General features: G+C 51.4%; 4 protein-coding genes across 4 annotated transcripts; 3 read left to right on the top strand and 1 right to left on the bottom strand.

Annotated features, from left to right (window-relative positions):
- Window positions 1–570: 570 nt before the first annotated feature.
- On the bottom strand, window positions 571–9,118 carry BDV14DRAFT_89829 (putative cell morphogenesis protein (PAG1)). The gene is made up of 5 exons (XM_073777809.1): window positions 8,969–9,118; window positions 8,062–8,819; window positions 7,776–8,006; window positions 4,394–7,708; window positions 571–4,344 (listed from the first exon to the last, which is right to left on the bottom strand). Coding segments are annotated over exons 1-5 (7,782 nt in total). The 5' UTR covers window positions 8,970–9,118; the 3' UTR covers window positions 571–867.
- A 2,124-nt stretch (window positions 9,119–11,242) lies between these two features.
- cprA (NADPH--hemoprotein reductase cprA) lies at window positions 11,243–13,972 on the top strand. Its single transcript, XM_073769255.1, has 2 exons — window positions 11,243–13,339; window positions 13,401–13,972. Exons 1-2 carry the CDS (start codon window positions 11,549–11,551, stop codon window positions 13,695–13,697), a joined length of 2,088 nt encoding a protein of 695 aa, XP_073626571.1. The 5' UTR covers window positions 11,243–11,548; the 3' UTR covers window positions 13,698–13,972.
- A 99-nt stretch (window positions 13,973–14,071) lies between these two features.
- BDV14DRAFT_176505 (DDB1/RSE1 family protein) lies at window positions 14,072–18,215 on the top strand. The gene is made up of 5 exons (XM_073769254.1): window positions 14,072–14,477; window positions 14,574–15,232; window positions 15,281–17,169; window positions 17,214–17,657; window positions 17,725–18,215. The coding sequence occupies exons 1-5, from the start codon at window positions 14,383–14,385 to the stop codon at window positions 18,022–18,024; spliced, it is 3,387 nt and encodes a 1,128-aa protein (XP_073626570.1). The 5' UTR covers window positions 14,072–14,382; the 3' UTR covers window positions 18,025–18,215.
- A 227-nt stretch (window positions 18,216–18,442) lies between these two features.
- Window positions 18,443–21,454, top strand: BDV14DRAFT_201795 (uncharacterized protein; the record flags this gene model as incomplete). The annotated part of the gene is made up of 2 exons (XM_073773847.1): window positions 18,443–19,883; window positions 20,031–21,454. 2 exons carry the CDS (start codon window positions 18,443–18,445, stop codon window positions 21,452–21,454), a joined length of 2,865 nt encoding a protein of 954 aa, XP_073626569.1.
- Between the last annotated feature and the right edge of the window lie 125 nt (window positions 21,455–21,579).

The raw sequence follows: 21,579 nt of genomic DNA, 5'->3' as shown, positions 1-21,579 counted from the left end.
AAACGAGCCAGAATCGACCAAGCCAGCCAGCCAGAATCGATGTTTTACAAGCCAGCCAGTTTCAACGGCAAGAACCTTACCTTTCGACCGAGATACCTGTACGAAGGACATTAAGGATATTATACTGGATATGGATAAAAAGGACATGTACTTAGTTTTCCTCTTGATGCTTCCTTGCGCCTGCGCTGCCCGAGGGGGGGTGTCGGAGCATGGGTTCTTCCCCTGTCCTTGGGTGCCCGGTCTGCACAGTCTTAGTCAGCATCATAAGTATTTAGCCTAGCTCGGAGGTGCATCCGCCCCTCCTAATACCAGACTCCTTCCCATTTCCCACAGCAATGGGCTGTAACGTGATCACCCGCAACGAGACGGTGCCTGAGCTGAGACTACTATGTCCGTGGATTTCCGAGGCTATCCATCGGTAAAAAGAGGAACTGACAATGATCAGCCGCCAGTCAACGGGCGCCCCTCCTTGAATCCTCCACAGTCCACTTACACTAAGGTACTCTGCTCCATGCGGGGAAAGCCTGAACCGGCATCGCTGCGGAGCGCGGAGAACCGACCAACCGACTGGTCACGTGGTTTATGCTATTCTATCTACTGGGTGTGAAAGGCAACGAAAACAAATGGTGTATTGGTCTAAAGCTGTCCGAGTGGAGGTTTATAATGCAAAAGACAATAAAAGTCGCTAGCTCGTATGAGACGCTAAATGGTGCACAAACATGGGTATGAGACGATGCATAATTCCAATGATGGGATGGATTCCCTCAAACGCCGAGTTCGCACTGCCAGTTACCCGAAGAAAGGAGAGGACGCTTGGTCTAAGTAAGGAAATAGGTTGGCTAACAATAACCCTCGATCGGCACGAGCCTATCCCGGTGAATTTGGATTGCTTGTTGCTCCGCCAAGGTATTCCGCCGGCACCTTCGGCACTCGAGGTGAATTCGCAGTCTGGGCGATTGCCCGGTGCTGGGCTCGGACGAATTCACGCTGTCGCTCCTTGTCTCGACTCGCTGTCGTACTGCCAGTGAGTCGCCGCATACCACTCCGGATCATAGATTCGAGAGACGATGAACCATCTGTGACGCTCCGCGTTTGGTGGGTATATGGTGCCGCAGGATGCTTGTTCACCATCAAGCGTTCGTCAAAGTCGAATCCACCATCATCGATCTCATCGTCCGAGAGGAAAGTGGGCTCATGTGTTCCTATTTGCGGACTAGAAAATTGAGGGCCCGCAGGCGGAGAAAAGACATGGTTTACCGGCGAGGTAACAGATCGGGTATGGGATACAGGACGTAGCATTTGTACGGACGAGTGAGGTGTCGATGTGCCAGTCGAATGCAGTCCAGCGCTGTCGAAGCGCGTATTTGGAGGACGAGAATCGACTAGGCCGTTGTGAAAGGAGGACGTTGAGGCCGTGCGCGCAAGTGACTTGCGCAATATGGGTGCTGTTTGTTGATCGTAGATGTTCGCGTTGGCATCGATGTAACTCCCAGCAAAGCCACGCAATGCCATGTCCGGCAGGGCATCGAGTGTTGGGTGGGATGTTTCTGTGTCTTCGAAGAAGTCATCCAGACTGTCTAGTTTCTGCACGATGTCGCCCATATTGCCGTCCGTCTGCGTTTCGATCGATTGCATGGTGTCAGCCCGCATAGGGAAGAAATTCTCACTATAATCGTCGGCGTGAAATTCAACTTCAGGCGGCACCGTTTCCTGAGCCTCGACGCGATCAACCTCAGCACATGTGTAAAACACAGCATGAACGTTGTTTCGAGTGACGCCTGATTGAGCAGCGGGCATTGGAATAGACCATCCAGTGGGCTCCGGAATGCCGTAGAGACTTTGTATCCGTTCGTACTCTTTACGGATAGCCTTTGAAGATGTTGAGGATGCCATGCTCATTCTAATATGGTGACGTTCTAGCGGGCTGCCTGAGACAGTCATGATATGGTCCATGACTTGTAAAGCCTGAGGACAAAGATCGGTTTGCAGAAGCCGGAGCAGGGGTGAAATCAAGTCAGGGCCATGGCTAGCGACATCGGAGCGTCGCATCTCAACCTCGGGAATAACAGCGCAAAGAATTTTCATGACCTTGACGCGGAACCAATCTGTTGCGTTTGTGAGCAAGCCCATGAGGAAGGTCAAACTCTGTACATCTTGCTGTGGAAAGTAATAAGACTTGATCTCGGTGATGATGTGGTTCAAGAAATCATTCTCAGCTTTGTACTGTCCGTTCGCAAATCCTAGCAGTGAAGCAGCGATACGCGGGCATCCCTCGCCTTCAGCTACACGGGCGAGCTGCGTTGCGCGAGCAAGTGTTTTTGAATCATCCACACTGGAGTCGAATTGACGGAGGAAATGAGACAGATTGGCAAGTATAGTGAAGAGGAGTCGGTTGCCGTCGCCAATGAGGTCATTGTTTGGGAGGCTGCTCAGCCGGTGCAGGATGTCCAGGGTGCGGTTGAGGGATTGCGAACTCTTAAGCCCTTTGTAAACCAGATTTTGGATACCATCGAAGCCACCTTCCCACTTTGGAGGCTGGCCATTGATGAGCTCACCGACCACCATGGGGTCACTCATGTCGACTCTGTCCATAAACTTCTCTAGCATGCCGATACTCTCAACAAATTCTGTCTCGTGTATGGTGTTCAAACAAGCACACGTTGTCCAGAACAATTGCGGGTAGCGCAGAAGGTCTGATGGGGCTCGAGAGCTAATGAGAATCTTCAGCGTTGTAAGAATCTCCATTGAGAAAGTTCGGTAGTCTGCCTCTTCATCCGCAATGGTGTTTGACAGCCGAGCCAGCATGTCCGCAAGCATCCGTGAGTCAAGGCAAGTCGAGATGGAGCGGAATACTTGGAAAGAGCGGCAAGCAAGATGTCGGACTGGGCATGATGTAGCCCAGTTGAGTGCTTCTTTGGCCCACAGATCAGTGATTCCCTCGTAAGCAAGGCTGAAGAACTCAACAACCGCGCGCGTAACACTGGCCATTGATGCTGGGACACGGCTGTCATCATCGCTATCCTCCTTATCATGGCTGTCCTCGTACTCCCAAACAACTTTCGGGTCGCTTCGGCGAATGCTCTCCACAAAGTCCTCGATAGACTGTCTGCTCCCGGAAGGTTCGTCATCTTCAATCTTAGCAGCAATAAGCTCGTGAATGAGATGAACTAGCATTTCTCTAGCTTGCTCTTGCACCGTAAGCGTGTAGTGATCCCAAAGGATAATGACAACGTGCAGCAGCTTGACCACCTCAGGAAGCGAGAGGGTGACGGGAGCAACCATAAGATCCACCAAGAAGATAAGAGCAACCTGTCCGAAAGATAGACCGGCTTGTTTGTTACCGACGGGAAGAACCGTTGCAAGGTCAGCAACATATGGCAGGCCACTGACATCTGGAGGCGCCGGAGTGATTTCCTTCCGTTCTTGAACCATGTTCTTGGGGCCAACGTGCATCAAAAAGAACTCAATCACCTTGGATCCAGCAGGTGTACCGGAGAGGAACACAACCACTTGTTTCGCATATTCTACAAAGTTTTGTTCTTTCCGCTCCAGGCAGAGACTGATCACAAAGTCCAGCACCAGCTGCACATTTCCCCCATGTGGCCCTGTAGCTAGCGCTTGCCATAGAGCTTGAACCTCGTTCGGAAGTACGTTGCTTGACTTGATGGTAACTTCGAAGAGGTTGGCAAGAACCATGAATGATTTGGCTGTGGGTCCACCGTTAGGGTCAACTTGGAGCTCTATGGTCTGCACCCAAGGGAGAATTGCAGCAACGAAATTCCGCTGGTTATCCGGCTGGAGCTTCTTGAAATGCAATGAGAACTCGGAGAAAAGAGTAAACGCCAAGTCGGTATGTTGTTGGGCAAGGCGCTTGGAGGTTTCAAATTGAGCTAGCTTGTAAACCGCAGTAGTCTTGTCGGAGATGCTGATATCGAAGTCTTGCAATCTAGAGTTCTTCTGCTGACGCTCCTCGAGGATGCGGAGGAGCTTCGCCGACTTCATTCTGATCTCCCGCTTCGGACTGCCTAGGGTTACTAGGACTGCTCCCAATATCCGCCAAAAGCCCAGGGGAATTTCAGTGTGCTCAATCAGAATTCCAGTCACCACTTCGAAGTAGCTTTCCAAAGACTTTGGCCGTTCAGTCACATAACACATTTCGACTGAGCGCTCTAATAGATACGAGTGTTCCTTGTTGTGAAGAATCAAGTTCCTGAGTGCTCGCCGACCGATAGCATGCCATTTGTCGCTGATTGTATTAAAAATGATCTCGATCCACGAGAGCATCCGCCCGACATCGAACTGAAGCACTGAACCGCTCTCGGTGGTTATGCTTATTGGACCCGCCTATGATATATTAATTTCGAGGAATAGAACTTCAACAAGTGTCACTTACACAAAGTGATGCCATTGCACCAAGAGCTGCCGCCCTGAGATTCTTTTTCTCGATTTCCATTGCCGCAGCGGCGCCTCGTAACTCGCCACTTGATTCCTGCCGTTGCGCGATAGCAAGCTTTCGCATGTGTTCTTCCCGTTGAGAAATCTGGGCTTGGTTGGGAGAATAGCCGCACCAATCCTCCATCAGGGAGAAGGCAGATTTGCGTGCTTCAAATGGTATCCACCGAGAGGGGTCTTTGGTGCGGTTGACACCCTCGAAGAGTTCCTCCATCAACCCGCAATAGTGGAAACGTAGGCTTTGGAACTCCCAATCATTCTGTACACCTGCATCGCTCAAGAATATCCGCAGATCTTTTGCGTATGTAACGAGGTTATTGACAATCCAATCCTCAGTGTATACTTCGGGCTCCTTGAGGAATTTCGACGTAAGCTTATAAACGTGCGTCACCTCTGTGCGCAGCCTGTCGGTCTTTCGGCTGCGTCGAGGACTGCTTGGGGTTCGGTGATGTGTTCCAATTCGAATCTTAGCTTCCTCATTGCAGGTCGTGACAGCGTACTGGAGGGATTCAAGCAGTGTGCGGTACAGATTTTGATTGATAGATCCCAGGGCGACCACAATCGCATCACGGATTGAAGCGCGTTCGGCCGACATCAACGGGATCACAAAAGCAAAAAGACTTCTGGCAGAACCTATCTTGTCGGATGACTGTGATCCCTTTGACGATTTTCGCGTGTGTTGGGCGTTAGCGAGTTGACTTTGGGACTGCGCTCCAACACTGTTGAGGGTCGTACAGGCCATGACCAGATACAGCTTCCACTGCTCAATCAGAATTTCAGCAGTCATGTTGCTCCTCGCGAGCGAACGAGCCTGCGCCGCATCAACAGGAGGATACTGCGGATATTGCGGGGTTTCTGCCAAAGAGGTAATGGCTTTGTGCATGTGGACGAGTCTTGCGCAGACTATCTCACGCCCAAGTGTGACAGCGAACGGACAAGTTTCGAAACTGATGCGAACAATGTTCGGAAACACCTTGGACCATAGCGTAGAGTCATAAGAAACCTCACTACTACAAAGCTCAATCAGAGTATTTTGAGAGGCACTCCTTCGCTTGCCTTTCTGGATGCGGCTGCGTTCCGCCACCGTCAAATGTTCATCATTGAGATCCAGTATTTGTTGAGAGTCTGCTTCCAGGATTCTAATAATCCGAGTGTTTTCCTTGCCGAGGGCCTTGTCAAACTCCGTAATGAGGCGGAGTACTGTGATGGCAAAAGAGCGGACTCTCCGAGACTGGGAACACAGGAAAAAGAGCCCATGAGACTCCACTTCTTCAACCTGTGCCAGGACACTAGACAGGTCCAAATGTAGCGCACGGCTTACTGAGCCATTCTTCTCGGCAGAGTCAGTCGTGCCTTTGGTTTTCTGCTTAATCTCTTCAATCCAGATTCGTAGAAGCTCAACGTAAAGTCTTAAAGTTGACTCAATGTGCCCTGGTCCAAGCATTCCTTCATCGGACATTGTAGAGTACCTCGCGTCAAAGTTGAAGATAAATCTGGCGAAACCCATGGTCACCTGCTGGGCATGCGACTGGCGTGCAATGGCCTTGAGAGATTCCGCGGAGGAATAGGCTATATTAGACTGGACATGGGCAGTGCCTGTGCATAGCAAATTGATCAAGGAGTTGAACGGGATATGGTCTGACAGGCAGCGAGGAAGGGCCTGAACGGCCACATGAAGCAGGTCGTAGAATCCTTGCCTTTGCTCCGAAGCGCTCAGATGTTCTTCGCGTCGCCCAAAGCCGAATGCCTCCGTTATTGGTGTCTTTGGGGTGGTTCCACCGAACTTCTCATCCAAAGCGGCTTGGCCTCCAAACGTGTTATCGCACAAAATCGTGATATTGCCTAAAATCTCGCAGAAGCGAAGATAATGGCTCTTGACATTGTCACTCAACCTAGAAATGTTCACCGGAGGGTTCAAATCTAGACCTGATGTGTCCGAAGAACCAGGAAATCTAGGTTCTATGAGATATTGAGACCGGAAGAGGTGCGCTGAAGCCGCAGGGTCGGTGAATGGGTTGGGTATTGAGCCGGTAGGAACAGGTGGGCACAGCTGATCGCAGTTTTCGAGGTCGGTTACTATCGCAAGGAATGATTGAATACCAATCACCATCTTCTCGGGCTCCATCTGCTCGATTCTCATGTCTCTCCCAGAGGATGTGAAGTAGTCCGAATTCAGGAGTGGGAAGATGATGTTCCGGAAACAGACATCAGGATGCTTGAATCCTATCATCCGTACCAGTTGGGTCAAGGGCTCTGATACAGCCGGGTCAGTACTGAGGTATGTCCGCTTTCCTGCGGGCAGTGCTATTCTAGTCACTTCTTCGACTTTGCGGAGTGTGACCGTTGGGGAATCTGAGTAGCGGAAAAAGTAGGTCCAAACCAAGCGGCACATGGCTTGTAGAGCTGGTCCTCTTGTTGGCCGATCTTTCAGCTTAGCCGAGAGGGACTGGATAATGGAAAGCCATTGGGATGAAAAGTTCTCTTTTGATGACAGACACAGGAGCAGAACGTGGAGCGGGAAAGCAGCAGGCCAATGCCGTGGTTTGGTCAACATTGATGGAAGTCGAGAATGGACCAACTCGAGAAATTCCTTCCACTTGGGAAGGTTCAGATCACAAGTTGGGTTGGCCGCCACAGGAAGCAGTAGCCTTTCAAACATATTGCAGTATGTCTGCTTGATGCGCTGCCCATGAGCGTTGACAAACAATCGAGCTAGCGACCTCATAAAGTCGCATGACCTCGACCATCTGTCAGGCGTCGTCTTGATGCGAATATGCTTCAAGCCACAGAGTAAGAGCTCCGATTTCGCATCACCCTCCTTAGACGGTCCTCGAGTACTTTCGTCCTTTTGGTACCGTTCCAACTCTGCCAAAAATCGATTTGTGACACTGCCAAACTTGTCTTCACTCATTATTCCAAGAAGCTGGGAATATATCCTCCAATTGGCCATCCGGAGTGGCGAGGCGGCGATTTGTTCTGGGTCAACTTGCTTGAGCTGGCCAAACACTATATCCTCCAAGCGATCTGCCATATCGATTGTTATGGATTCGAGGTTGCTCTGGTTGAAGATCTCGATCAAGACTCTGCAGACCAAGTATACGGAGACCGTCGCTCGTCGCTCGGTCAGAACGATGTCATCGTGACGGGAAAGAAGTGAGCTAGGTGATTGTCCGGAGTGAGGACTCGTATCGGTAGCAACCTGGGTTGGTTCGGTGTTTCGGCGGGGGAGCAAACCGTTCTCGGTGGGCGGCTTGGACTAGAGAGCGAGGTTATGGTCAACATCGACAGAACGCTGTTGCTTGGGGTGGTTTGACGCAACCTACCTGGCTCGCCGCGTGCTTGTGTGCGATAACAGCATCACCTTTCGCCTTTCGCCAGAACATGATGGTGTCGATCAATGGCTTGGGCTTCTGGCGGGCAATGTAGCCCAGGGCAGATATCAATTGGTCGAACTTCGGATCAGCGCTGGGACCGCACACATCTTCTACCGGGGTATCGGATTCGCCGAGTTTCATGATAGCCTGGTTGATCTTGTTGTCCGCTTGGCCGACAAACTTGTACATACATCAGCGACTGTCTAAATGTTCTCCGTATCTATTCTCGACTCACAGAATTGAACAGATGGTGTAGTGCATATTCACCAACGGTCTTCGACTCTACCGGAAGGTGTCTGGAATGGGATCGACTGTGAGAACGTTCTCGCCATGGCTTACCAGCGGAGTTCATTCGCCTATGAGCAACGCTCACCGGGCTAGCACCGTCGGGCACATCGTCGGTATCCCGGTCCTCAATCGTACTTAGCATCCCTTGAGCATTGTGGTTCGCTGTCCCGTTCGCCGACGGGCTCTGATGGGCCGAGTGCATGTCTGTGAAATCCAGTCTCCCTATCCCGGCAAGTTCCTGCTCGGCGCCGCCGCTGCGGCTGAGATTCGCGATGAGTTCCGGACTCAAAGGGCTCGTTGACGTGGTCGACGCGGCGAAACTCGGGTTTCGGGAGTGCTGGATTCCATGGACGATGGAAGTCTGCCGGTGGTGTCCATAAGAGTTCGATGGTCTGCGTTCCAGCGGGGCATCGTTCCCAGGACTCGGGCGCACAGATGCTGTTTCAGGACTCTTGGAGTGGGAGTGGCCGCGGCGTTTGCCTTGAGGCTGGAGGGTGGCAGGGGCTAGCGCGGAATGATCAAGTGCTCTTCCTCGAACGGCGGAGGTTTCCCGGCTATGGACCGTGGACGATGGAGTGCTTCTTGTAACTAGGCGCTCTGGTGGAGATGAAAGATTATGGTGCGACGTTGAGACCGGGTCGTCGGGTACGAGGGGCATTGGCGACGACTGGATGGGGCCAGCTTTGATTGTAGGATGCGATGCCACTACACAAGCATCAGGTTAGAGTTACGCCACCGTTAGAAGGCCTTTTCTCTGCTTCAAAGAATCCAGGTAGCTAGGGTCGGGGGTTGGAAGGTTGTATGCAGGGAGCAGTGGGGGCAAAGCAAACGGTCGGGGGGTTCGGGTCACATACTGTTGCACTGGGGGTAACTGCGTCCTGCAGTTCAGGCATTCATTGCTGAGCAAAACCCACGACTTCAGAAGCTGATGATAATTGCGAAGGCACGCGTAGGCAGCTCATTGTTGCCCTGGAGCTCGCGACTGGTAGTGTTTGGTGGTGGAGGCTATCCAGGAGCTTTTCTTTGAGCTGCGGCCGGTTGGGTCAGCCATGGGTCGTCCGTGACTCGTGAACCGTGACTGAGCAGCCGAGCACGAGCCACCCTCTCTCTCCTCTCCATCAACTCCTCACCTCCGTCTCCCTGCCCGTCTACAATGCTATTATTGAACCACCTGGGCAGCCTAGTTTCAACTTGCATCTAGACTGGCTCGACTGGGGGGTTGCCCGCCTTGAGGCTATGATATAAGCTTTTCACCGCCCAGGATGGCTTAATTGAGCTTGACTACGTGCTGAGTTCCTTGGTTCATCCAGAGTTTTGGGAATCATAGCATTGGTAGCTAAGCTGATCTTGAGTTAGTTACATTCTACCTAGGCATATGGGACCAGGGCCCGTCGATGTCACGATGGTTGTCGCACGTGCTTTTGACTCTTGTCATACAAGCACCTGCCCATATATCGCGCCACGATATGTCCTACATAACCGGGTGTCTGATCTTTCCGTCATCAAAACTCTCATTTCGAAAATCATCAACATAGAGGGGTCAGACTTGGACTCTGAAGAAGCAATGCTCTTCGATTGCCCTCTTTTGTTTACACTCAACCCGAGCCACCTTCGACTTGTCCAACCGTGGCTGAAGATAGTCATATTTCAACCAGCGAGGCTCGGAACCTAAGGGTACACAGCAGCAAGTCGATGGAACTCAAGGCAGTCAGCATCAGGCGCACAGGTGACTCGATTTTATTATTGCCTGCTCATCATAGCGACTAGACGTTGGCTTGGTGGTCCTGGACGCTATGCAGCAATCCTTTAGATTTGTCTTCCGTTGCCCTGGAAATACTGGTCGAAAGCGTTGCGTATCAATTGTAAAGAGGACTGTCAACTCTCGAGATACTATAAAATCATTTTGTAGATTGTCCAAGGTTCTGACTGGGTTTTAGGGAACATTCATTGAATAAATGTAAATGTAGATGGAAGATGTAGTAGCTCTCAGCCGCAAATATATACTTCCCGCACCAAGACCTCCACACCTTCTGAGCGATCGCAAACTGCCTACGAACAAGACCCTTTCCGTAAGAAAACACACTCGGATGTCATACGATTCGTGATTCATTTGTCAGTATTTATACTACCAGAATGAGACTGTCCTTCTACGTCTAATCGGGGGTGCAAGAGGTGCCGCGGAATAAATCCGTCCTGCCCTGGCAAGAGATTCCACTACTCGCGTGCCACACGGGAATCTTTCCTGAGTTTCCTCGTACACTAGATTCAAAGGCGGAATGCCATCTAATAAACCGCACGAACAGCGAGCTTCCAGAAGATGCCCCTGGAAATGTGGAAAGAAGCTGTTCTGGCTTTGCTCACTACGCACACTGCTGGGCTGCATGTCAGCAACGATCAACAGCATCTGGGCTGATCTTCCGTGCTCGAATCTACGCAGTGCACCAGGGTCGTTCGATCAAACACGCGCTGATTCCCAATTTTAGGTCAGGCATTCCATGAGTAATCTGAGCCCTACCATAGTACCATACAGAGTAGTCAACCACGCGCATGATGAACAAAGTCAGTTGCAGGGAATCGAACCCTGGTTGACGCAGTACTGTACCTGGGAGGGTCGAAGGCGGAATTCGGCTAGGGACACAGTTCGGCAGCCCGTTCGGGAGATTTCCCCATACGCAGCCCCAGCGCAATACCTCCATCCTTGGGTCGAGGCACGCGAATGGCTTCGATGCCAGCCGCCGCATCGCCGCCACCTCCAGTTTTGCCTTGCGAAAGACCGAATTTCGCTCCCGAAGCCTGACTCCAGCCCGGCGGGCTGTCAACCCGCAGACGGCCTTAAGCGCATATATAGATAGGAGATAGACGACGCTTTAGAAAGAGTTACCGGTGTGCAAAACAACCATCCTTCTGAGTCGCTTGTCTTATCTCAGATTTGGAGTCAGAACCCCGATAGTCGGACGCTGGGACCTGGACAGTCCGAGAGCGCTAAGAACACGCACTTTTCTGCTACGCGGCCACGCCCCTTGCAGCAGCAGCCTCGGGAAGGAGCCCTTTAAGGTGCCGTTTCTGCCTTAAGGCATCAATATCTGCCCCCCTTCGCTTTCACGTTCACTTTCCGTCTTCCGGGTCGTCTTATGGGGACCAACTAAGGCGGCAATCACACCACGGTCACCTCCAGCACTCCGACTTTCTCTCCGCTTCTTCTCTCCTGCGTGTCCTTTTCTTCCTTGGGCTCGCCTCCTCGCCTTTCTTTCCCCTCATTCTCCCCTCTTTCGTCTTTTCTCTTCAGAGCATTGGATCCAGGCGACTTGTTTCTGCCAAGCCTGGTCCAGTGATCAGAAGCTGTTTGTCCCCCCTTCCGCCCGTTATCTGAGCGGTTGGTCCGTTTAGTTCTACTTCAGCAGTGTTACCCGCCCCTCCATTGACAATCTTCAATCATGGCTCAACTCGATACTCTTGATGTGGTCGTCCTAGCGGTGCTCTTGGCTGGTAGCATTGCCTACTTTACCAAGGGCACCCTTTGGGCTGTCGCTAAGGATCCCTATGCGTCTTCCAGCCCTGCGATGAACGGAGCGGCCAAGGCTGGCAAATCCCGGAACATCATCGAGAAAATGGACGAAACTGGCAAGAACTGTGTTATTTTCTATGGATCTCAGACTGGAACCGCAGAGGACTACGCCTCCCGATTGGCCAAGGAAGGATCTCAGCGATTTGGCCTCAAGACCATGGTAGCTGACCTCGAGGAATACGACTACGAGAACTTGGATACTTTCCCGGAAGACAAGGTTGCGGTTTTCGTTCTGGCCACCTACGGAGAAGGTGAGCCTACCGATAACGCTGTTGAATTTTATCAGTTCATCACCGGCGAGGATGTGAGCTTTGAGGGTGGCGGCTCCGCCGAGGACCAGCCATTGTCTTCTCTCAAGTACGTCGCTTTCGGATTGGGTAACAACACTTATGAGCACTACAACGCCATGGTTCGTCAGGTGGATACTGCTTTGACGAAGCTCGGTGCTAAGCGGATTGGGTCTGCCGGGGAGGGTGACGATGGTGCTGGTACAATGGAGGAAGACTTTTTGGCCTGGAAGGAACCTATGTGGTCTGCGCTTTCCGAGGCCATGGGTCTGCAGGAGCGTGATGCCTCTTACGAGCCTGTCTTCAGCGTTACGGAAGATGAGTCTTTGTCTCCGGAAGATGACGCCGTTTACCTCGGTGAGCCCACCAAGGGCCATCTGGAAGGTAGCGCCAAGGGCCCCTTCTCTGCGCACAACCCGTTCATTGCTCCCATCGTCGAATCCCACGAATTGTTCACTGTCAAGGACCGCAACTGTCTGCACATGGAAATCAGCATTGCTGGAAGCAACCTCTCTTACCAGACCGGTGACCACATTGCGATCTGGCCTACTAACGCAGGTGCTGAGGTTGACCGCTTCCTCGTCGTTTTTGGTCTTGAAGAAAAGCGCCACTCGGTCATCGGTATCAAGGGTATTGATGTGACTGCTAAGGTTCCTATTCCGACACCCACCACTTACGACGCCGCCGTTCGCTACTACATGGAAGTCTGTGCCCCTGTTTCCCGTCAATTCGTTTCAACCCTGGCTGCCTTTGCTCCCGATGAGGAGACCAAGGCGGAGATTGTGCGCCTCGGTAGCGACAAGGACTATTTCCACGAGAAGATCACCAACCAATGCTACACCATCGCCCAGGCCTTGCAGAGCATCACTCCCAAGCCTTGGACCAACGTTCCATTCTCTCTGCTCATTGAAGGTTTGAACAAGATTCAGCCTCGTTACTACTCGATTTCGTCCTCGTCCCTTGTCCAGAAAGATAAGATCAGTATTACCGCTGTTGTGGAATCTGTTCGTGTGCCTGGTGCTACCCACGTCGTCAAGGGTGTGACCACGAACTACCTCCTCGCCTTGAAGCAGAAGCAGAACGGTGACCCTTCGCCCGATCCTCACGGTCAGACCTACGCTATTACTGGTCCTCGCAACAAGTACGATGGAATTCACGTCCCTGTTCATGTCCGCCACTCCAATTTCAAGCTGCCTTCTGATCCTTCACGCCCTATCATTATGGTTGGTCCCGGTACTGGTGTTGCTCCTTTCCGCGGTTTCATCCAGGAGCGTGCTGCTTTGGCCGCCAAGGGTGAGAATGTTGGTCCGACTGTTTTGTTCTTCGGTTGCCGCAAGCAGGATGAGGACTTCCTCTACAAGGACGAATTCAAGGTATGCACTCAGCAACTCAATTTTATAATGAAACTTGCTAATAACTCTTTTTCTCCCACAGACTTGGCAGGAACAAATGGGCGAAAACCTCAAGATCATCACTGCTTTCTCTCGTGAAGGTGCGCAGAAGGTCTACGTCCAGCACAGGCTCAAGGAAAATGCGGAGCTGGTCAGCGACCTGCTCAAGAAGAAGGCCACCTTCTACGTTTGCGGCGATGCTGCGAACATGGCTCGTGAGGTCAACCTGGTGCTTGGTCAGATCATTGCCAACCAGCGCGGTTTGCCCTCCGAGAAGGGCGAGGAGATGGTCAAGCACATGAGGAGCAGTGGTAGCTACCAGGAGGATGTCTGGTCATGATTTGCTTAAACTTTTTTTTTTCTACCATTCTTATGCCATGACTCTCTTATTTACTCCTTTGCTAATTTTTGCACATATACTCGGGCTTCTTGGTTATCTTGGCGTGGTTTATGTATGCCTAGTGCTTTGTTCCCCACTAACGGTCGACACAAAAAGGAGTTTGACCTTACATGGATGAGATAGACGGTATGACGAATGCTGTAAGGGACAGAACGTCTCTATGATTGCACCTTAATTTCGGAGTTGATTCTCCTTATTAATAGCCCAACAAGAGCATTTTTCTTGAAAAAGGACAATAAGATCAAGTAAATCGTATAACTTGTCATTATAGCAAGGTTAAGTAACGAGAGATGTCAAGGCGGGCTGGCGGAGTTAAGACGGGGAAGAGCCCGCAATGAGCGTCATCAGATTTCTGCAAGATAAACGCGCCCGCCGAGGGAAGTTCCGCATACCTCAACACCTCCAACCTACCCCAGTCTCCCAACTTCGTCTTCTTCATATCCAATCCTCCCACCATCCGTGGAAGAAGTCCACGCAGATGCGCATGTGAACTGTAGCTCGTTACGCTTCCATGCTCGCAGCTGTTCCTGTCTTGTTCCTGCGATAACGCCGTGCTGCCGACGCAATCCCCGCAGGTCGCCTTGAGACGCCATTACCGAGCATAAGACGTCTCTATTACGGCAAAATGTCATACGTCGTCCCAATTCACCGGGCGAGCAGCATTCGTCATGCATTGAAGCTCAATTTTATGAGTGCCGAGGACAAAACCCTGATTGTTGCGTGCGTACCTTGAGCTTCCCCACGATGAGCTTACCTTGACAATCAGAAGAACATTTGGGGAACCTCCTGCTAACCGTCGTTATGCGATTGATACAGTAAATCGAACCAGCTCGAGTTCTACTCTATCACACCCGAAGGTCTCACCCTCGTTACGTCATGCTCGATATACGCCCGGGTGACGATGCTGGCATCCCTCCCCACACCCGCCGACTCGCCGACAGACCATCTTTTCGTCGGAACAGACCGGTATTCATACTTCACACTATCCTGGGATAGCAGAAACAAACAAGTCATTACGGAGAAAGAATATGTTGACATCGCGGACCCGTCGTCCCGCGAAGCACAAACGGGGAGCCGGTGCATGATTGACCCGAGCGGCCGGTTCATGACACTGGAGATTTACGATGGCATGATTGTGGTTATACCGATTGTGCAACTACCGAGCAAGAAGCGAGGAAGACCGGCTGCGCTGCCTACTGGCCCTGATGCGCCGAAGGTGGGAGAGCTTGGTGACCCGGTTGTTACGAGGATTGATGAGCTGTTCGTGCGCTCGTCGGCATTTCTACATGTGCAGAGCGGGCCTCCACGATTGGCGCTGCTGTATGAGGACAACCAGAAGAAGGTTAAACTTAAGGTCCGCGAGTTGAAGTATAGCTCTGGGGCGGGTGCGGATTCGGAGTTTACTCATTTCGCGGATTATACGCAAGAGTTGGATCTCGGAGCTTCGCATCTTATTCCTGTTCCTGCTCCGCTGGGTAGGATGTCCACTGCTGGATCTGTGATCGTTTGCTGATAATTTCCAGGTGGCCTTATTATTCTAGGCGAAACGTCGATCAAGTATGTTGATGCTGATAACAATGAAATCATAGCACAATCGCTGGAAGAGGCAACAATTTTCGTCGCTTGGGAACAGGTTGATAGCCAAAGGTGGTTGCTAGCCGACGACTACGGAAGGTTATACTTCTTGATGCTCGTCCTCGAGGGCTCGGAGGTGGCACGATGGGAATTGCACAACCTCGGAAACATCTCGCGGGCCTCCGTGCTAGTGTATCTTGAAGGCGGAGTAGTTTTTGTTGGATCACACCAGGGAGATTCGCAAGTTCTACGAATTGGCGAAAAGTCGTTCGAGTTGATCCAGACCTTGTCCAACATTGCGCCTATCCTAGATTTCACGATAATGGATCTCGGAAATCGGACGAGCGAAAACCAAACGCACGAGTTCTCATCCGGCCAGGCTCGAATAGTCACTGGATCTGGTGCGTTCGATGACGGTACATTGAGAAGTGTGCGTAGTGGTGTTGGGATGGAGGAGCTGGGTGTCTTGGGTGATATGGAACACATTACCGACCTCTGGGGTCTGCAAGTCGCATCTCAAGGCGAATTTTTGGACACGCTTTTTGTCACGTTTGTAGACGAGACGCGAATCTTCCAGTTCAGCCCTGACGGGGAGGTCGAGGAGTTGGAAAGCTTCCTTGGGCTGAGTCTCTCGGAGAACACACTGCTCGCGGCCAACCTACCGGCTGGTCGTATTCTCCAGGTCACCGAACAGAGGGTCCTCATTGCAGATGTCGAAGGCGAGATGACGGTCTTTGAGTGGACACCACCAAAGCAGCTTATCATCACCGCAGCCTCTGCGAACGATGACGCATTGGTTCTTGTAGTAGGCGGCGAACATGTGACTGTACTTGATATTCGGTCAGACGCTCACGTTATCACTGAGAAGGACTTTGGCACCGATAACCAGATCTCTGGCGTGACGCTACCGTCATCCCCGACGGACGTTTGCATCGTCGGATTTCCTCAATTGGCAAAGGTTTCAGTGTTGAAACTACAAGACCTTTCAGACATCAGCACAACATCTCTCGGGCCGGCGGGTGAGGCGTTCCCGCGATCTGTCCTAATTGCCAGTGTATTGGCGGAGAACCCGCCGACACTGTTCATCTCAATGGCAGACGGAAGTGTCATAACGTACAACTACAACTCCAGTGACCATTCTCTCACTAGCCACAACAAGCTCATCCTTGGTTCCGAGCAGCCAACGTTCAAGAAGCTACCCCGGGGACAAGGACTCTACAATGTCTTTGCTACGTGCGAGAACCCCAGCTTGATCTACGGCTCCGAGGGGCGTATCATCTACTCTGCTGTGAATTCAGAGGGAGCGTCACGGATATGCCACTTTAACTCGGAGGCGTACCCAGAAGCTATCGCGGTGGCTACGGCGCAGGAACTAAAGATTGGATTGGTAGACAAGGAGAGAACGACGCAGATCCAGACACTCCCGATCAAGGCCACTGTCCGCCGTGTTGCATACTCTCCCTCAGAGAAAGCATTCGGTCTGGGCACAATCGAGCGCAAACTGGTCAACGGCGAAGAAATCGTCAAGAGTCAATTTGTTCTGGCCGATGAGATTCTCTTCCGACGACTCGACGCGTTCGACTTCGAAGAAGACGAGATCGTGGAGAGTGTGATTAGAGCCGAATCACCAGACAGCAAGGATGGGGATGCTAGAGACCGATTCATCGTTGGGAGCGCGTCGCTAACCGAGGAAAGCCATCTTTTCCGCGGATGCATTCGTGTCTTCGAAGTTGATAACGGGAGGAAGCTCGCTAATGTGGTAGAGTTTGCTACCAAAGGCGCATGCCGCGCGCTGGCAATGATGGGCGACAAGATTGTTGCTGCGCTTGTGAAGACAGTAAGTTTTTCAGATCTTTCAATACTCCTGACCTAACCATCTAGGTCGTCGTACTCGGAATCGTTCAAAAACCCGGCGGTCTCAGACTTGAGCGCCTCGCCGCATACCGAACATCCACTGCCCCCGTGGACGTAACAGTAACCGACAACACAATCGCCATCTCAGACCTCATGAAGAGCGTCTGCATCGTCGAATACCAGGAAGGCGAGAATGGTGCACCCGATAAGCTCGTCGAAGTTGCCCGCCACTTCCAGACGGTCTGGGGCACGGGCGTTACCTCAATCGCACCAGACAGTTACCTCGAGAGTGACGCTGAGGGTAACCTGATCGTTCTCCGCCGCAACCGCTCCGGCGTCGAAGAAGACGATCGCCGAAGACTAGAAGTCACTGGCGAGATCTCGCTGGGTGAAATGGTTAACCGGATTCGACCTGTTAATATCCAGCAACTTCCCAGTGCGGCTGTTGTGCCTAGGGCATTCCTTGGGACGGTAAGTCTTTCCCAGAAATCTACATACCCTACCCTTGATTGCAGAACTGATTTATGTACGCCAACAGGTCGAAGGCTCAATCTACCTCTTCGCCTCAATAAACCCCACGCATCAAGACTTCCTCATGCGCCTGCAAGCAACAATGGCCACGCGCGTGGATTCGCTCGGTGGGATTTCATTTAATGAGTTCCGCGCGCTGCGGACTATGACGAGACAAGCTGGTGAGCCGTATCGTTTTGTCGATGGGGAGTTGATCGAGCGGTTTTTGAGCTGTGAGGAGGCGGTGCAAGGGGAGATTGCGGATATGGTTGGGAAGGATGTGGAGGAGATTAAGGTGCTTGTTGAGGCTTTGAGGAGGTTGCATTGATTCCTGATTATTTGGTTCTTGGGCCAGCGTTGATCGTATCATGGATAGGTAGAACAGGGTATTTGTGCTATTTGTACCGATGTATAGGCCAGTTCATATTTAATGAGGCTGAAGATTTCTGGATCGATTACAAAGGGTGCAGATGACCGGTTGCTTGCAAGCCCAACAGGTGTTGACCACCATCACTGTCCAAGGAGCGCGGGGTATGTACCATGAAAAGCTAAGGAAATGTCCCGAAATGGTAATCGACAAGGCTGCGGCACTCTCTTCAGTCCACTGCGTCATTCTCACAATCAAACCTGCCAGCGGGACATAAACCAAGCCTTTTATACCCTGCTGACGCGGGGCAATGCAATATATAGTGCAGCCTCACCTCGACTTGACCTTTTTCCATGCCTCAACAATCCCAACCAACACCATGTCAGAACCACCAAAGAACTACGAAGACTTCACCGTCGTCTGGATCTGCACCCTCTCAGTCGAGGCCGCAGCCGCCAGAACAATGCTCGACAAAGTCCACCCAAGACTGACCCATGGACAGACGGCGGCGAATCAATACATTTACGCCCTGGGCGAGATTTCGGGCCTGAATATCGTCATTGCATGTTTACCTTCGGCGGCTCCAGAGCCTGGCGCGCTCTCGGCCGCAGTCTTGCTCTCGCAGATTTTGTCGGCATTCTCGGGGATTAAGTATGGGATCATGGTCGGGGTTGCTAGTGGGATACCAAAGACCGTGGACAATGATATGTGGCTTGGGGATGTTGTGGTTAGCGAGCCTACTAAGGAAGGAACTTTGGGGGTTGTTGCCTGTGATTTGAGAAAGGCACCGAGCGAGGACGGAGAGTACCAAGTCACAGCCGTCAATAATCGACCTCCACAATTTCTTCTGGATGTCGTGTCGCAAATGCAAAGTGAAAGCGAGCATCTGGAGATAGGAAAGGCTGTCTCGCAGGCGTTGGATACATACCCAGATATGGTGGAGCAGTTTTCGATGCCGGAGAGAACGACAGATCTGCTATATGAAAGGGACTACTCACACCGGCCCGATGAGCCAGACTGTCAGAAGTGTGAAGAGCAGTATCTTGTCGATTGCACTCCACGAACGACCGAAGAGCCGCGCGTACACTATGGGTTGATTGCGTCGGGGAGTCAGCCTCTTCAGGATAGCACTGCGAGAGATCGTCTAGCTGAACAAAACGGAATGTTATGCCTTGATCAGATACAATCGCCAGACCTTTTGCATCAGCTTCCCTTCTTCGCCATTCGAGGAGTTTGTGATTACGGTGACTCCCATCGGTCAAAGCGCTGGCAGGGTTATGCGGCAATGACGGCAGCAGCATACGCAAAGATTCTTCTGTCACGAGTGCGTCAGCTAGACAATATAGAGATCAACAGATTGAGTCCTTCGTCAGCACTGTCTTTACTCAAGGAGACGCTCTTGGACAAGGCGCTGGCAGAAAGCGAGGAGGCTGTTTTCCTGGTTGATAAACTTCAATGCTTCTCGTCGGCTATAAAGCAAGCTGCTGGTTACATCAACGAGAACCACATCTCAATCAACGAGTATCTTTCTCTGTTAAACAGGGAGGAGGAGTCAATGCTTGAGCTGCTAGGCCAAGGCTATGGAGATGAGTGGAGAAACTCTGAGACCCGGAGCCCGATGATCAATACATGGATGGTCTCATTGAGACAAATCCAGAAACTGGACAACTTAGCAACGGATTACCTATCATTCATGTCTTGTGTATCGCCTGCCTGGATTCCTCTGCCCTTGTTTTTAGCGGCAGAGTCAAACGCTCGGCAGCAGAGCGCATTGGGGCTCCTGAAGGCCTATCATTTCATAGCTGAACATGAAGAAAGTGGTATACAGTTCTTCTCTCTACACAAATTCGTCCAGATGGCGACACGAAACTGACTGAAGGGCCAAAATATGCTCAGACACTGGACAAAACAAGCCGTACAGCACGTGAAAGAAGCGTACCCTACTCCACAGGAGGCTAACCGCGCAGTTTGGCGGTCTTACCTGCCCCATGGGCAATATTTACTGGACGGCACGAGTTTCGAGGGCAGCAAGCTCGACAGAGCAGAACTTGCTCAAAAGATAAGTTGGTGCATGTTCCTTGATGGGAGACATCGTGAAGCCGAGGTGTTGGTCCGCGACGCTCTAGCAACCAGGGAAGTTCTACTAGGACCTGAGGACCTTATGAATCTGAATGGACTGCAACTATTGAGCATGTGTTTATGGGGATATGAGAACTATGGCGCGGCCGAGAAGGTACTGCTGGAAACCTTGGAGAGACTACGACGACGATCTCTGGATTCGAACCCTATCGACATTGTGACAGCCAAGAATCTTCTGGCACGTATATACATCGGTCAAGGACGCTACAAAGAAGCTGAAACAATTCTGGCCGATGTTGATGTCCATTTGAAAGAACAGGAGCTTGGGGATAGTCATCAACACACTTTGCAGTACATGTTACCTCTGGGAGTGGCCTACTCTCGCCAGAAAAAATACCGAAAAGCCGAGGAAATTCTACTTGATGTACTCCCCAAATTCATCACAGTACATGGTTGCCAAAGCATACAGTCGATGGATATCAAACGCGAACTGGCAGATGTTTACTTGTATCAATCTCGCCTGAGTGAAGCCGAAGATCTAGTTAAAGAGAGGTTAAACTATTTGGACTGCACATATGGGCCTTATCATGAGCATACCTTTCTTGATCGGTGGAACCTCCTCCATATTTACCGGCAGCAAAGGAGGATAGAAGATGCAAAGTCCCTCGGCACACATCTCCGCACGCAAACAATGACAGTGCTAGGCCCGGCCCACCAGATTACTCTTATGACTGCTGGGGAACTGAGTTTGATATACATTGACGAAGGGAATGATCAAGGTGCCGAGAAAGTATTACCGGAGGCTCTCTATAGCATGCAATGCCTCGGGTATGCTAAAGATGACGAATTGACACGGTTACACATGTCACTTCTCGCTCAAGTAAAGGCACGGCTAGGCAGGCTTGCTGAAGCAGAATCGATATACAAGAATCTGATTGAACTCCAAACATCCAAGCTTGGATTGGAAGACCTGGATACTTTGACATACACTCAAGGCCTGGCGTCTACATATAATCAACAGCGGCGCTACAAGGAATCAGAACAACTTCAGAGACAAGTCCTGACGGCACAAAAGAAGGTCTTGGGGGAGGACCATCCGGACAGACTGAGTAGCATGTCTGTTCTTGCGGCTATGTTGCGATGGGGACTTCGTAGGAAGAGAGAGAGCGAGGCAGTCCAGGAGGAATGCACACGCTTGACAGAGAAGAGATTTGGGCCCGATCATCCGGATACCATTGAGTCGAAAGAGCGACTGGAAGAATGGCGAGCAAATCTGGATTCTTATGCACCTACCGCCAGCGATGAAGATTAACGCCCCCACCTATGTCCTGAATCTACAAGGAGAATTGACTAAGCACGGCATGTCGCGGTTTAAACGAGGTGCATCTACAATCTAAAACCATGCGGGTACTGTTTGTTATCCTCATTCCATGTTCT

The sequence above is a fragment of the Aspergillus stella-maris genome (assembly GCF_047715825.1).
Source record: "Aspergillus stella-maris strain CBS 113639 unplaced genomic scaffold BDV14scaffold_40, whole genome shotgun sequence".
NCBI classification, from domain to species: domain Eukaryota; kingdom Fungi; phylum Ascomycota; class Eurotiomycetes; order Eurotiales; family Aspergillaceae; genus Aspergillus; species Aspergillus stella-maris.
Note: the sequence above shows the minus strand (reverse complement) of the source record. Positions and strands in the feature narration are given on the sequence as shown.